At 34.1% G+C, this 14,353-nt stretch overlaps 1 protein-coding gene across 1 annotated transcript in view; it reads left to right on the top strand.

The window, feature by feature from the left end:
* LOC142628810 (uncharacterized) overlaps positions 1-14,353 on the top strand; it is a 14,481-nt gene extending 128 nt beyond the window's left edge. Inside the window, exons 2-5 of the mRNA XM_075802846.1 lie at positions 5-92; positions 7,125-7,336; positions 7,446-7,456; positions 13,989-14,353. Of these exons, the coding sequence (XP_075658961.1) occupies positions 5-92; positions 7,125-7,336; positions 7,446-7,456; positions 13,989-14,353 (676 nt within the window). The remainder of the gene's footprint in view (positions 1-4; positions 93-7,124; positions 7,337-7,445; positions 7,457-13,988) is intronic.

The following is a 14,353-nucleotide window of genomic DNA, read 5'->3' as shown; positions in this document are numbered from 1 at the left end:
TCAGAAATTGTCTTCTCTATGCACTTGAAAGAGATGAACGGTCTAGCATTTCAGAAAAGATCTTTGGATCTCAATATTTAGCACTTATTGTTGTATAACGCAGTGCTATAGAAGTTACAATTCAAGGGAAATGTGATTATCAAAGGAGGTTGTCTTGTCCCATCTTTTTGAGCAGTATGGGGTTACAGGAAAAAACAGATAAACTTTGGCACCTAAGGTTGTTTGAAGTTCACACCCAGTGGAAAAAAAAGAAAATAAAGTTTAGGAATCAATAATTAGGATTGCATGTTGTTGTCAATATTTAGGGTTCTTTGAAGTCAATACCAAGCCATTGGAAGAGAATTCCTAAAATAATAATAGTATTAAAGAAAAATGTATCAATATTGAATTTTGGAGCTTTAAATACGATTCTCAAGTTATATGAGAAAAAAAGGAACTACCTAGTAAACAAATTTTAAATACCCCTTTTATCAAAATTCATTCTTTTAGCTTCAGAAGTGAAATTATCTCAATAGGTTGGTCTCATGGGAAATCCCATGAAGTTTGGTTTGAGTCTTGGAATTAACATATGCACGGTTCTTGTGGACGGGATGGGTACACACTACACGCAGTGGCCTTGCCTTGAAGAAGTTCTATATGTAAGGTTGAAATTTATCAACCATTGTGTTGGCTTTATTCCGTGCCAATTTGCGTGTAATTCAGCACTTAGAAACCCTGTATTTAGGTGGGATTCATGTAAGGATAGTGTGTGAGAGAGTGTGAAGAAATGCTCAAGAATGTGCAGTGAAGCAGAGACTCGCGGTTGGATTTCGCGAGTGGCTCGTGGCTTGCAAGTCACTAGATGATGCACACGAGTGAAGCGTGCCGAGAAGCTGAATAGTCACGCCAGCTGGAGCACTACAGGACAAAAAGTCCAGTCTGGCCATTCTGTTTGCTTGCGGCTTGAACTCGCAAGTCAGTCAAGTCTCGAGGCCAAGCCGCCAGCGAGCCCTGTTTGGAAAAATCTGACTCTTCGCATTCCTTTCTCACCCCAGTGTAAATACCCTTTATACCCACGAAATGTAGAGAGCTTCCAGAGAGAATTTTGAGAGAGAAACTCTAGAGAAAAACAAGATTGACTCATTCACAATCTTCACATAGAGACTCTTCAAATTCCTCTACTCTCTTCCTCTCCATTGTTACATCCTTGAGAGGTTCATTACCAAAACCTTTTCTCACCATACCCATATCTGTGAGAAGGCTGTTTGGTGCTTTGGGAAGCAGTTAAGATGGGACCAATTTCATATTGGTTGATGCTATGAGCTATAGCGGAATCCGGTAAGCTAAAAAAGAAATAGGTTCGGCGCAATCTCGTTGGAGTAGGAGCTTGGAGGGCTTAGGTACACTAGGTAGATTAGGCTTGGAGGGTCTTCTATTGTTCATGTATCCCAACTACATTCTTTAGTGGGTTATTGACCGCTTGGAGGGCGGCGGAGAGGTTTTATGCCGAGGGCTTCGGTTTACTCTTCGGTAACACATCGTTGTATTGTCCTTGTGTTTGCATCTCTCTTCCCTTAATCTTTACCATTTAATTTCTGCTGTGGATGTGGTTTTATTTGGTTTAGATTACTTTATCAATTCTGTGTTAGCTTATTTACATTTTCCGCACGTACATTGTTTGTCTATAAGTTTGAATTGGTAATTTGTTATTTGGGGGTCTAAATGTTCAAAGGTGTTTTACACGCTTTTTGAACTTTCGCTCTATATTTTTTATTTTTATTTAAAAAAAAAAGGCTTTAGAAGTGATATATAGTTCTCCCTAGCAAGCATATACATATCCATATTTTCCTTCTTTCTTTCTATCTTTTTAAAATTACTGGTACGAATGTTCAGAGAGTGCCAATTTAACCATATAATGAGAGGTTAGAAAATTTAAAGTGTTCTGTCGAAAAAAGAAAAATAAAATTTGAAGTGTCTCGTAGATGTAATTACTGACACCCTTGTATGAGCAAGTATTGTCTTAGATAATGAAGAATAAGAGCAGAAAAAAAGAAGAAGAAAACCCTTGCTAGAATTAAGAAACACTGTTGAAAATGCATCATGTAATGTGAGTGTCACAATTCTCATTAATTTGTACTCGATGCACGTGTATGTGTGATGTGTGTATAACATAACAACTTCCTAAAGATATTAGGGGAGCATATCAAAATTTGAAACTTTAGAGGATAAAATCAAAAGACCCTCAAACTTTAAGGGTGTGTTTTGCACTTTAACTTATAGAAGATGTTAGGTTTTGAGATTTTAGATTGGCAAACCATGAACATAACTGCCTTAGTGTAGTGCGTTTAAAATTTCAAAGTGCTATTAAGTTCACTACCCAGGTGCTAGAAGTCACTATGCAAAACTATGTTGTTTGTTGTGAAATTTTAAAATACTTGCAAGTGTACGAACCGTACTGAAGTATAGTTTGACAAGAACGAGGTCGGACCCACAGGGACTTGAATGAACGTAGGAAAATTAATTAAATCTTAATCAAATTAATCCTAATCTAGTTTAATAAAAATTGGTTGTTTTAAAATTAAATAAACTAAGCAAATAATCAAATTAAGAAAATAGTTAAACTAAGCAAATATATAAAGCAATAAAAAGATGTAAACAATCAAGGGAAAAGAATTAAGGTTTTGGAATCCGCCTTGTAAGTCATATAAGCATATATTTATGATCATTAATTTTTCCCAACTACTACATGATAATCTAGAAATCAATCTTGCTATCATGGAGAATATTCTCATTAAAATCTTTATTTTAAAAATCAAAAGCATGTTCTTCTTCGCTTCTTAAGTATAAAATCAAATCATCAATTGTATCTATAGCCAAACAAATCACAAGATATATCCAATTCTAAAAATCAAATCATAAATTGTATCCATTGATAGATAAATCACAAGCGATATCCAATTTTATAATCAAGAATTAATAAACCAAGCATTCAATTAATTAAGACAAATCCTAAATCATGAGAAAAACATGATTGAACTCATATCTAGAATCTCATCTTAGTCAATTGATATGAAGCAAGAACAATTTAAATAATTAAAGAACAACAATTGTGGGAAAAATCAAATCACATAAATATTACTAATAATCCTTAACAAGGTTTCATCCTCAACCCTAATTATAAATTAAGCTACTCATAATAATTAAAATAAAACACAAGAATAAAATACTAAACATTAAACTAGACAAATAAAATAAAACTAACTGTCATGGAAGAAAACCAAAGAAGTAGCCACACTCTCTATGTTCAGCCCTCAGCCCTAGCACTCGCCCCCCTGAATTTTGCCCTAAAGAGCCTTTAAATAGGTCAAAGAATTCTATTACAAGTTGAATTCCCGTTTGGGAAAAATTCCAGATTTTTAGACTTCACTTCACCGACAATTTTAGCCTATTTAACGTCAGAATTAGGACTTTTGGTAAACTACAAAGTTGTAGCCCTTTAAGTTAAATTTCTAGCCCAACTTGAATCATCTCGATTGGACATCTGACCCAAAAGTTATGCCAAAAATACTAACTGATGTGCAGGCTGGAATCCTAATCCGAATTGAACTTGGATTTGATGCAAATTTCCTTTGATTCCCTGCTCCAATTGGGCTTAAATTTAATTGGGTTGGTCTTCTTTAACTTCATCATGGTCCTTGTAAAAGCAAAGTCCATTAGCTTTCTTCATTGCACAAATCCACTTATTTAATTCCATTCTCCTACAAAAGATAAATTCACGCAATAAGATTCAATTAAGCACAAAATTGATTATTCACCATTATTCCAAAACCAAATATAAAATGCATGAATTACCTCAAAATAAGTATAATAATGCTTCTAACAATGATATAAATATGCAAAATTAAGCTATTATCAATGCACATCATTGTTCAACCGATCAAGAAGCCCTGATTTCAACAAATCAAGCTACATCTCAACAAATCAAATCTCAAGATTATTGAAATATAAAATTCAACCCAAAAGTTCACTAAGTGATTAGGGTTTTGTGTGATCAAGCCAAAGGTATATAAACAAACCCAAGTGTTTTTAAGTTTGTTGCCTAGGTGCTAGAAGTCACTGTGCAAAACTGTGCTACTCAACCGATCAAGAAGCCCTAATTTTGACAGATCAAGCTGCATCTTGATAGATTGAATATCAAGATTATTGAAACGTAAAATTCAACCCATTAGCCTATTAATTATTAGGGTTTCTTCAAATCAAGAAAAAGGTATTTATACATACCCTAACTCACATCCAAGAGAATTTTGGAACTACTTTGTTATAGATTTAAAGATTCTATGCCTCTTGCTCACAAAAGTCGCTACCAAAGATCATTCTACACACAATATGAACCGGTGGTTATTGAAGTTGCTGCATACTAGTCATCTCATGTACTAGATCTAAACCTTCAAGTGGAATCTTGAAGTCATGTACTAGAGGTTCGTGTTGGAACAACTATATATTAAAGAAGTTTGTGGATCAAAGACCTGAGTTGATAGATTTAGCTACATTTACGAAGAATATGGTTATCTAGTTTGTAAACTTCTATTTGATAGTAGATTTGTTTACCTCAGGATTGATTAGGTCAAGTCCCTCTAGGGTTTTTAATTTAGAATTTATATTCCATTGGCTCTCCCTTAGTCATTGTATATGTGTCTTCTATTTATTTTTTGTTGTGTTTGATATTGGTAATTGTTGCATTAATCAAAGACAATTCATAATTAATCTAATTAACAACTTGACCTTAAAACAATTAATTATTGTTCTTACAAGGGTCTAAAAACCAACATAAAGAATTTGAATTTTTTGTCAAGTGTCCTTTCAATTGTGTCCGAATTTTGTATCAAGTGTCCTTATAATTTTACTATAATTTGATATCAATTGTTTTCAAACTTTAAATGCGCCATAATTTAATGCCAAGTGACCTTCTAATTATATTTACACTCAAACTTAGGCATCTAAATTTTAATTAAAAATATAAAATGATTTCATTCGAATTTATTATAATTCTATATATATAATACTATGGATGTTATATATATATATATATATATATATATATATATATATATATAGAGAGAGAGAGAGAGAGAGAGAGAGAGAGAGAGAGAGAGAGAGAGGAGTGTTCATCAAACCACACAATCGCACCCAAATCAACCAAAAGCGCCCGTAAAATGGAGTAATCGCACCATACTGCAAGTGGTAGTGAACCGCACTACACCGCGCATGTGCGCACACACACATTTATTTTTTATATTAAATATATATTAATAATTTAATGTTATATAAAGTAAGTGATCAGCCTAGTATTAGTGCATTCCAATTTCACTTTTAAAACGGCTTTGTTTTGATTAAATACAAAATCTAAAGTTCAAAACCTGATTCACTTCTCCATCTCATACTGTCACTCTTCTCTCTTGATACCCTCTCTCTCTTAGTCGGCATAACTAGCAGTGTATATGGGGTACACTGTTATGGACCTCATGGTTGTTGCTTATTAAGTATTTTTGTGTTACATGTTATATTTTTTTAACAAGTATAATTGTGTATGATTTATTTTCATTGATTATTTTTTTGATTTGTATATATTTGTGGTATTTTTAGTTTATTGTTAATCTATCATGAATTTCTTTTGGTCTTGTATATATTTATGTTACTTTTTTTTTGAAACTTACAGTCATATTTTCATGGTTATTTATTGTAAACTAGTAATTAACAATGACATCTTGAAAAATATTCCAGCCCAAATCCGACCAAACCGCACCTTGTGCACCGCACCACACCACATATGTGATCGCAAAATTGAGGTGTGGTGTTGTGTGGTGATGATTTTGGCCAAATCACACTGCAAACACCCCTATATATGTGTGTATTTGATTACTATTATTCTTTATTGCACCCATGCATATGCATGAATTATAAGCTAATGTCAACTTAGAGAGGAAAAAAAGGTTAGCTTTTAATCTAATTTTAAATGCACACTTAAAAAGCAATAATAAAAAATAATGAAAAATTACACTTTTCTACTCTAAACTTTACCCCATTTTGCACTTATCTCCGTAAACTACAAAAATGCATGATCAACCCCCCTATATTAAAACTCGTGTAACACTTATCATGGATCATATGCATCATCATAATAAATTTGTAACTCATTCCATTTGAAATATGACAAATTTTACAATTACAATATTTTATAATTTCTCAAATGCACTTCACAAAACACACGTTCTAAAAGCAATATCAAGCTGTCAAGGTGCTGTTTCTTTTTATTTTTTTCTAAGAAAACAAGAGTAGTATGTGTTCAAATATGAAAGTCTACTATTTCGCTTTTAATTTTTTTTTTTTTAATCTATTGTGTAACTTGTGTTGCTTAAATTAGTGATTTTTTTTTTTTTATGTCCTTAATCTTTACTGCTTTATCTCTCTCTCACACTTTTATATGTATATGTGATGGGTTTAAGTTATATTTGGAACAAGTTTGGATAGACGTTGTTACAGAGGAAAACACGCATTAAGGATCTGAACACAAAAAAGGTAAACGTTTGGTAGAGCAATTTTAACCGGATTGCGTTTACAAATCTTACCAAATCAGTGGTTTTAAAAGGCAAAATTTCAGAGCTTTTTCAATTCGTGTGATTCAATATCGATTATCGACCACGCTTTTTTTCAACCAAAAATCTGTTTTGCCCCCCAAATACTGGTATATATTCCGGCTCTATGTTCTTTCTCAACAATCCTTCTTCACCAATTTCCCACGTATCATATGGTGCTCTGCTCCTCTGCTTCAATTTTTGTCGTTCTTTGTTACTAGGTTTGCCTCCAAATCTCAAGTAAACTTATTCTTCATTGTTTTCCTTGACTCTTTCCTATAGATTTGGTTTCTGCATGTTGGTTTAACAAGTTTTTTCAACATAAACTTTGTTTAGTTAATACTAGAGATCTGGGTTTGGTTTTTAGGTCTTGGTTTAGTAAATAAAATTTAGTTTTGGGATTTGCTTTGAGAGTTGGCGGCAATGGGTTTTATTTCCTGGAAAAAAATAGAATAAGTTGGAAAAAATGTTATTGTTTAAAGGTTAGTGCTATAAATTCAATTTTTTTCTTAGATTAAAGTAACTCTCAATACTTTTGAGAAGGGTTGGGAGAATATTATAACAACTCTTGAAAAGAAAACAGGAAAAGAATATCCTAGGGTGAAGTATAAGCATAAGTGGGATGCACTGAAGAAAGATTGGGTACTATGGAATAAGTTGAAGGAAAGTGAAACTGGATTGAGATGGTACACAACCAAAGGGAGAATAGCTGCAACTGATGAGTGGTAGGAGAGGAAGCTAATGGTACGTTTCATATAATCCATTGTACATATGTTGTATTAGTAGATAAACTATGCTAATGTGAGTTATTAACAAAAGTATTCAAACTTGTAGCCTTGTAGGAGGTACCTGAGGTTGCGAAATTTCAAGAGAAGGGTTTAGAGAATGTTGAATTATTAGATATTATGTTTAAGGTCATTGTAGCTACTGGAGATTTAGTGTAACACCACAACCTTTATAAAAAAAAAAAAAAAAAGGGTTTTGGCAATATAATTTTAAGTGAGGGTAGTTTTGTAAATCCATTCCTAAGATATTTGTATTGAGTGGTCCAAAACCCCCACCCCTTAGAGCATCCACATCAGTGGATACAAAATCGTGTATAATAGAAAAAGACACCACTTTTACACATTTTGCCTCAAAAATGCTCCACATTAGTGCTTCTAAAAGTGTGTAAAAATGTGTATATTTATACACTTGCTACAGTAACCGTGTATATTTACACGGTTACTGTCACGCCCCAAACCCCAAAGGGTCCAAAGCATGAGAAAGACGTCTCAAGTACCTCTAAATTTTTCCTTTTTTTGACTATTCAATCCACGTAAATCCTATCAAGTACCAACATCAAGAATTACCATAATAATTCCATTGAATATACTCTCAAAGTAAGTTAGAGCTCTAAGCATTAATTACAAGGATCATTGGCCACAAAAGAATAGAGGTCTGAATAAACAATTACATATCAACAGTTTGTCCCATCAGTGGGAATAAAGTCACAACCACTATAATATACAAAAGAAGGAGTCAAGCCTATTCTAAGATGTACATCATCTAGTGTCTCCATTACAAAATTCAGCCTCCATCAGTAGTTAGTCTAACTACTGTTAGCCACCAAAAAAGCTGTTTCAAAATATTGTTGTCTACTCTGAAAAATTTATAAAAATAATGGAATGAGACAAAGTCCAGTAAGTAGCATAATTAATGGGGGTGGGGAAAATGCAAGTTTCATCTTCAATAATAATAATATGACAAGAATGATTAAGTAATGAAACACAAAGTTTCTCAAAGTAAATACCTTGAAACTATATACCATAATCTGTGAGCACTAATAATATAATTTTCAAAGCCATAAAATCTAACATACGGTAAATTATCACAAATATACCACACTACCATATAGACTGGTCAGGGAATCCACCCATTCACAACTGGCGTGATATTGTCCTCTCTGGTATGCAGACTCTTGGCCCCATGAACAGCAGCCTCACCCATACCCTTAAGGTTTTTCTCTCCTCATGGGCAGCAGAGAGAGCGCGTCAAATAGGACCTCTCTTGCATGTGGTCTCTTGGCCCCCATGGACAGCAGCCTCACCCACACACAATCAAGGAACCTCTTCCCCCATAGGCAGCAGGGAAGAACGCATTATCCAAAGTGAAAGGGCACTGACCTGGATTTGATTCCGTTGTCACAAAGACTACGAAAACCAAATAGGGTGATCACCGGGAAATCACACATGGCATGGTGTTAAAACCACATAAAACTCACAGGTTACATTACTTCCAAATACATAGTTTATGTCTAGGTAATTTCAGGAAAACCTTATATAATCTAACTTCCACAAGGTTTGTAAGGTTTTCAACTTCATTCTTGTCAAAAAGATTTTATTTCAGTTTCCAAATAACAAGACAAGATAAGCATCTTTAGATTTTCTAATAAACCATAAAATTCATAATTTCCCTATCAAAGATTAAATAAAAGATGCTCATATTTTCCATGTCAACATTTCATGCATGTCCCCAAATGCAATACCAAATATGATGCATTTTCATATATATAATCATATATATATATATATATATATATATATATATATATATATATATATATATATATATATATATATTAAGGTTACGACACAATAACTTTTAGGAAAACATAGTTTCTATAGGTTGTTTCCAAAAGTGTGTCTAACCCAAAAATAACATTTATGCAATATGATTATTTTCCAAAAATCCCATTAAAAAGCTACTTACTTCGCAACTACAAAAGCCTAACTCTCCAAGCTCCAAGGAGATTAGCTAGAACCTAAACAATATCAAGTAAACCTATCACAATAAGCATAGATCTTGAAATTGTATCTAGCTACAATTTAGGATTTGCCAAATAAGCACTTAAGTAGATAAGCCTAGTATTAACCTCATCAATAATAATATATACCACTTCCAAAGTTTCTCAACAAATTGATTCACAAGGTATCAACTCCAATTTATAAAGTTAACCTATTTAATATTATCTCCAACATTATGACTAGCTTCCATAAAATTTACACTACATTATTAAGAGACCCATGAAAGCAAAATCAAAATATCCTCCAAGACAAGAAATTTAAGACTTCAACTAACTCCCAATAAACCCAATGGCAATGGAAAAATTAAATTTACCAATCATCACGTGTTATAACTTAAAACCCCTAAATTTTCCACCATACATAAACCTTAAGTAGCCATTTTTAGCACAAATTATATACCCACTCATCAAATAATTCCACCAATACAAAACCCATACATAAATATCACTTCCAATGCTCATAAATCACATGGGTATCATTATTAAAGCTTAGATAAAAATAACCTCAAACAAAAGTGTAAAACCCACCAAAAAGATTAGAAATTTTTACCTCAAATAAAAGATGTGAAGGTGCTTATGGGTTCACAGGAATTTTCCGGTGATCTTACTGAAAAAATGATGGTGGAAATAGTGATATGGAGGTATCGGCGGGAGAGTTTGAGGGAGTGAAGAGGAGTGTTCTACCGAAAATGAAAAAGAAGAAAAGAAAGAAAAGAGAAGTAAGGAGAAGTGAGGAGCCGGTCAAAGAGAGTAAGAGATAAATGAAAATAAGTGGTGGGGAGTGGGGTTAGGTGGGGGCACGTGTGGTCCATCAAAAAATCTAACTTTACATTTTTTTTTTGGGACTGACAGGGACATTACAGCTACTGTAGCTCGTCCATATATTATTTTATTAATTTCACGTTCGCACCTTTTTTCTCTCTCTTCTCTGTGCATAATGAACTCAGTAACTTCTCCTCTCCTCATCTTCTTTCTCCTCAGATGCTCACAAACACACCCACACACAAACACATCCACACAAACAAATCAACACAGAGATACACAAACACACCTACACACAAACAAACCCACAAGGACAAACCAACAAAGAGACAGATCGGTGCTTGATCGGTGCTTGTGGAACGATTAGTGCTTGACTAGAACGATCGAAGCTCGTGGGTCTTGCTTGATTGGAGCTAGGGAGATCTAACCGAGCTTGATCAGAGAGTCGATCTGTGTTCAAGAGTTTGATCGGTGCTTGACCGGTTTGATCTATGTTAGAGGGTTTCGCTAGGAATAAAGCATGGCTAGATCAGTGCTTGGCCAAGTTTGATTGGAGAGTTTGATCGGTGCTTGACCGAGCTAGGGAGAGTTGATCTGTGTTCAAAAATAGGTATAGAGATGGGTAGAGAGATAGAGAAACAAATCAGAAAAAAATGGGTAGAGAGAGAGAGAGAGCGCACATATGTAAAGGGGGTAGTTGAGAGAAATAATAAAAAAATTGATTATTTAAATAAAAGAGTTGATAGAATAAATAAACTGATATGGGTGTTTTGTAAAAATGGATGTGTAAAATAGAAAAAGTAGGTTTTTAGTGTAAAAATGGATGTGTAAAATACTCTAACTGATGTGGATGCTCTTATATCCACATGTTATCTCCTTCTCACCCTCCCAGCCCCTTTTCTCTCTCACTTTTCTGCTGGTAAGCTGAACCATCTCCTCTCTCTATCTCTTTGATTTTCACACTTCACTTCATTACCAAATTGGACACTTAGCTTCACACAATGAAATAAGGGGTCTTTCATCTTTCATTACTTTCACAAACCTGTGCCCCTTTCATTAGTCTTTTTGTGGTGGAAGCTTTTGAGTTAAAGATTTTGGTAAGAAACCTTTTCACATTTCTACTCCTACTCCTAAGATTAATTCTTGCTATTAGTTCATTTGTTTTTGGCTATGCTAAGTTACCTTGGTAGCTCTTAATTTATTTATATAACAATCCTTTTGATTGCATGTTTAATGATTGTTCTCATTTTCCTTAGTACACATTTTGCACTTTAGTAACCTTTTGATCGTTGGATGCCACATATGGACTTTGCTATTCTGTTGATTATAAATCAAGATTCTTATGACCATATGTGAAAGGGCGATACCCCATGTACGAAATGATTGGAGGGTTATATGGAGTTCATGGATTGGCTTGTGAATTTATGTGCTTTCTTCAACATGTGTTTTACTTAGTTAATTTTAATAATGGTTTGGTTTAATCATTTAGTGCTCAAAAGGGAAACTCATCAGATATGCTACCCCTATTTTGAATTGATGTGTTTTATGTTATGTTTATATGTGCACATTGCTTGCAGTAGAGAATTAAAATGCTTTGGTTTTGTGTTATGGCACTATGAGTTTGTATGCTTGTTTCATTCCTGCTGTTTGGGAATGGATACTTGTCTTAGGTTAGGCAAGCTAGGTTTTAATTCCTTTGATTTGATTTAGGGGATCCTTTTCAATTTTGGAGACAAATGCGATGGTAAACTTTGCGATAGGCCTTGTTATTAATAGGTTTGATCCTTATGTTTCTAGGTTTCGAGATTCTTGGTGATGGACCTAGTGATTGGATTGGTTGATTTTGTGATGCCTGGTTGAGGTAAAATCGGTTGGCTTTCTAAGGTAAGTAGCTTTTTAATGGAATTTTTGGAAAATAATCATGTTTCATAAACTTTGTTTTCGGGTCAAACACATTTTGAAAAATTATTTGTGGAATTATGTTTTCTTAAAAGGTATTGTGTTGTGACCTTATTATATATGATTATATATAAAAGTGCATCATATTTGGTAATGCATATGGGGAAATGCATGAATTGATGACTTGGAAAATATGAGTATCTTTAATTTAATCTTTGATAATGAATTTATGGATTTTATGGTATAATGGAAAATTTAAAAGTGCTTATTTTGTCTTTTATTATTTGGGAGTTGATAGAAATTTTGTTGACAAAGAATGAATTTGGAAACCTTACAAACTTTATGGAAGTTTTGGTTGTTTAAGGTTTTTATGAAACTACCTGGATATAAACTATGTATTTGAAAGGAAATGTAACCTTTGAGCTTTATGTTGCTTTAACTTTATGCCATGTGTTATTTCCCAATGATCACTCGATTTGGTTTCTGCAATCTTTGTGACAACAAAGTCAGATCTAGGCCAATGCCTTTTCACTTTAGATGACGCGTTCTTCCCTGCTGCCCATAGGGGGAAGAGCTTCCTTGATTGTGTGTGGGTGAGTCTACTGCCCATGGGGCCAAAAGACCACATGCAAAAGAAGTCCTACTTGACACGTTCTCCCTGCTGCCCTTAGGGGGGAGACAAAATCTTGAGGGCATGGGTGAGGCTACTGCTCATGGGGCCAAGAGACTGCATACCAAAGAGGACAATATCATGCAAATTGTGAATGGGTGAATCCCCTTACCGGTCTATGTGGTAGTGTGTTATCTTTGTGATAAATTACCTTATGTTAAATTTTATGGCTTTGGAATTACATTGTTAGTGCTCATAGATTATAGTATATAGTTTCATGATATTATTTTGAGGACTTTGAGAATATTGTGGATATTTGGTTACTGAAATATTTTATGAAACTACTTGGAAGTGAACTATGTGTTTCAAATACATTAACTTGTGAGCTTCTAATGTGGTTTTCCCATTGTGCCATGATATTGGTGATTACCCTGTCTGTGTGATGACTCGTCTGTGTGACGACCTGTCTATGTGACGACTCCATCTGTGTGAAGACCTTCATGTGACCTTGGGTGATGTTTCTAATTTTGAAATGGTATTGGATATTTTTTGGCTCATAGTGGATAAAATATAGTTTCATAGTTATTTTGAGAAGCTTGGTGCTATGTTATTTCTATCATTCTTGTCATGTTGTTAACGAAATTGATTTTGCATAAATTAAATGGAAATTCCCAAATTATAGCATGTTTTGTAGTATGCTCATTATCATGAAACCTGCATTTCTCCCACCCCCATTAATTATGCTACTTACTAGGCTTTATCTCATTCCACTCCCCAACAGTTTTACAGATAAATTAGTTATACGTCGGGCAAGAAGCTTAGTTTATTAGTGGTGATTGGACTACTATGTTAAGTGGGAGATTTGTGCTATAAATTGTTGGTGACTCAACTTACTAAATTTATTAAGGCTATAGCTAATTCTACTGGAGATTGGGCCCTTAAGGTTTGTTAGCCTTAGGCGTGGTAGGCCTAGATTTTCTGTTGAGGTTACATATCTTAGAGAGGAGTGTGACTTAGTGTTTATTTTATTTGGAATTTTGGATTGTTATGTATATTTGGAGACACATGATTTGTAGTTTGTATTGTTTGTAAATGTGTCATAGAGCTCTGACTTATATTGTGGAGAGATCAACATATTTATATACTTTATCAAACGGAAAGAAAAAAAAATCCCATACAGTCTCTCTTGAAGGCTCGGTTTTTCATGCTTTGGACCCTTTTGGGTTTGGAGCATGACATTTAGCGTGGGCCTTCTCTTCAGGTGTGTTACCTGATGATGTTGAGAAACTTAAGGAGGAGTTAAGTGACACTTCTGTTAACTCATCTTCTCCAAAGAAAAATGATGATGATGATGATGATGAAGATGAGAATCCTAATCTTTCTACACAAGACAAAGGAAAAAGGAGAACTTTGCTATCATCCACACAAGGCAAAGGGAAGAAAGGAGGAATAGCATTAAAGTTGACACAACAACTTAGTCGTATTTGTGATATTGCGGAGTTAAGGAACTCAGCTTGTTCTGTGGAGCCAAGTAGTACTATTCGTAATGTCATGGAACATGTTTACATCTTGGATGGCATTGAGAAGGGTTCTGAACTCTACCATATGGCAGCTCGTATTTTTTAG

This window comes from Castanea sativa, chromosome 3 (genome assembly GCF_040712315.1).
Source record: "Castanea sativa cultivar Marrone di Chiusa Pesio chromosome 3, ASM4071231v1".
In the NCBI taxonomy this organism is placed as follows: Eukaryota; Viridiplantae; Streptophyta; class Magnoliopsida; order Fagales; family Fagaceae; genus Castanea; species Castanea sativa.
The sequence above is the reverse complement of the archived record's forward strand: the minus strand, read 5'-3'. Positions and strand labels throughout refer to the sequence as shown.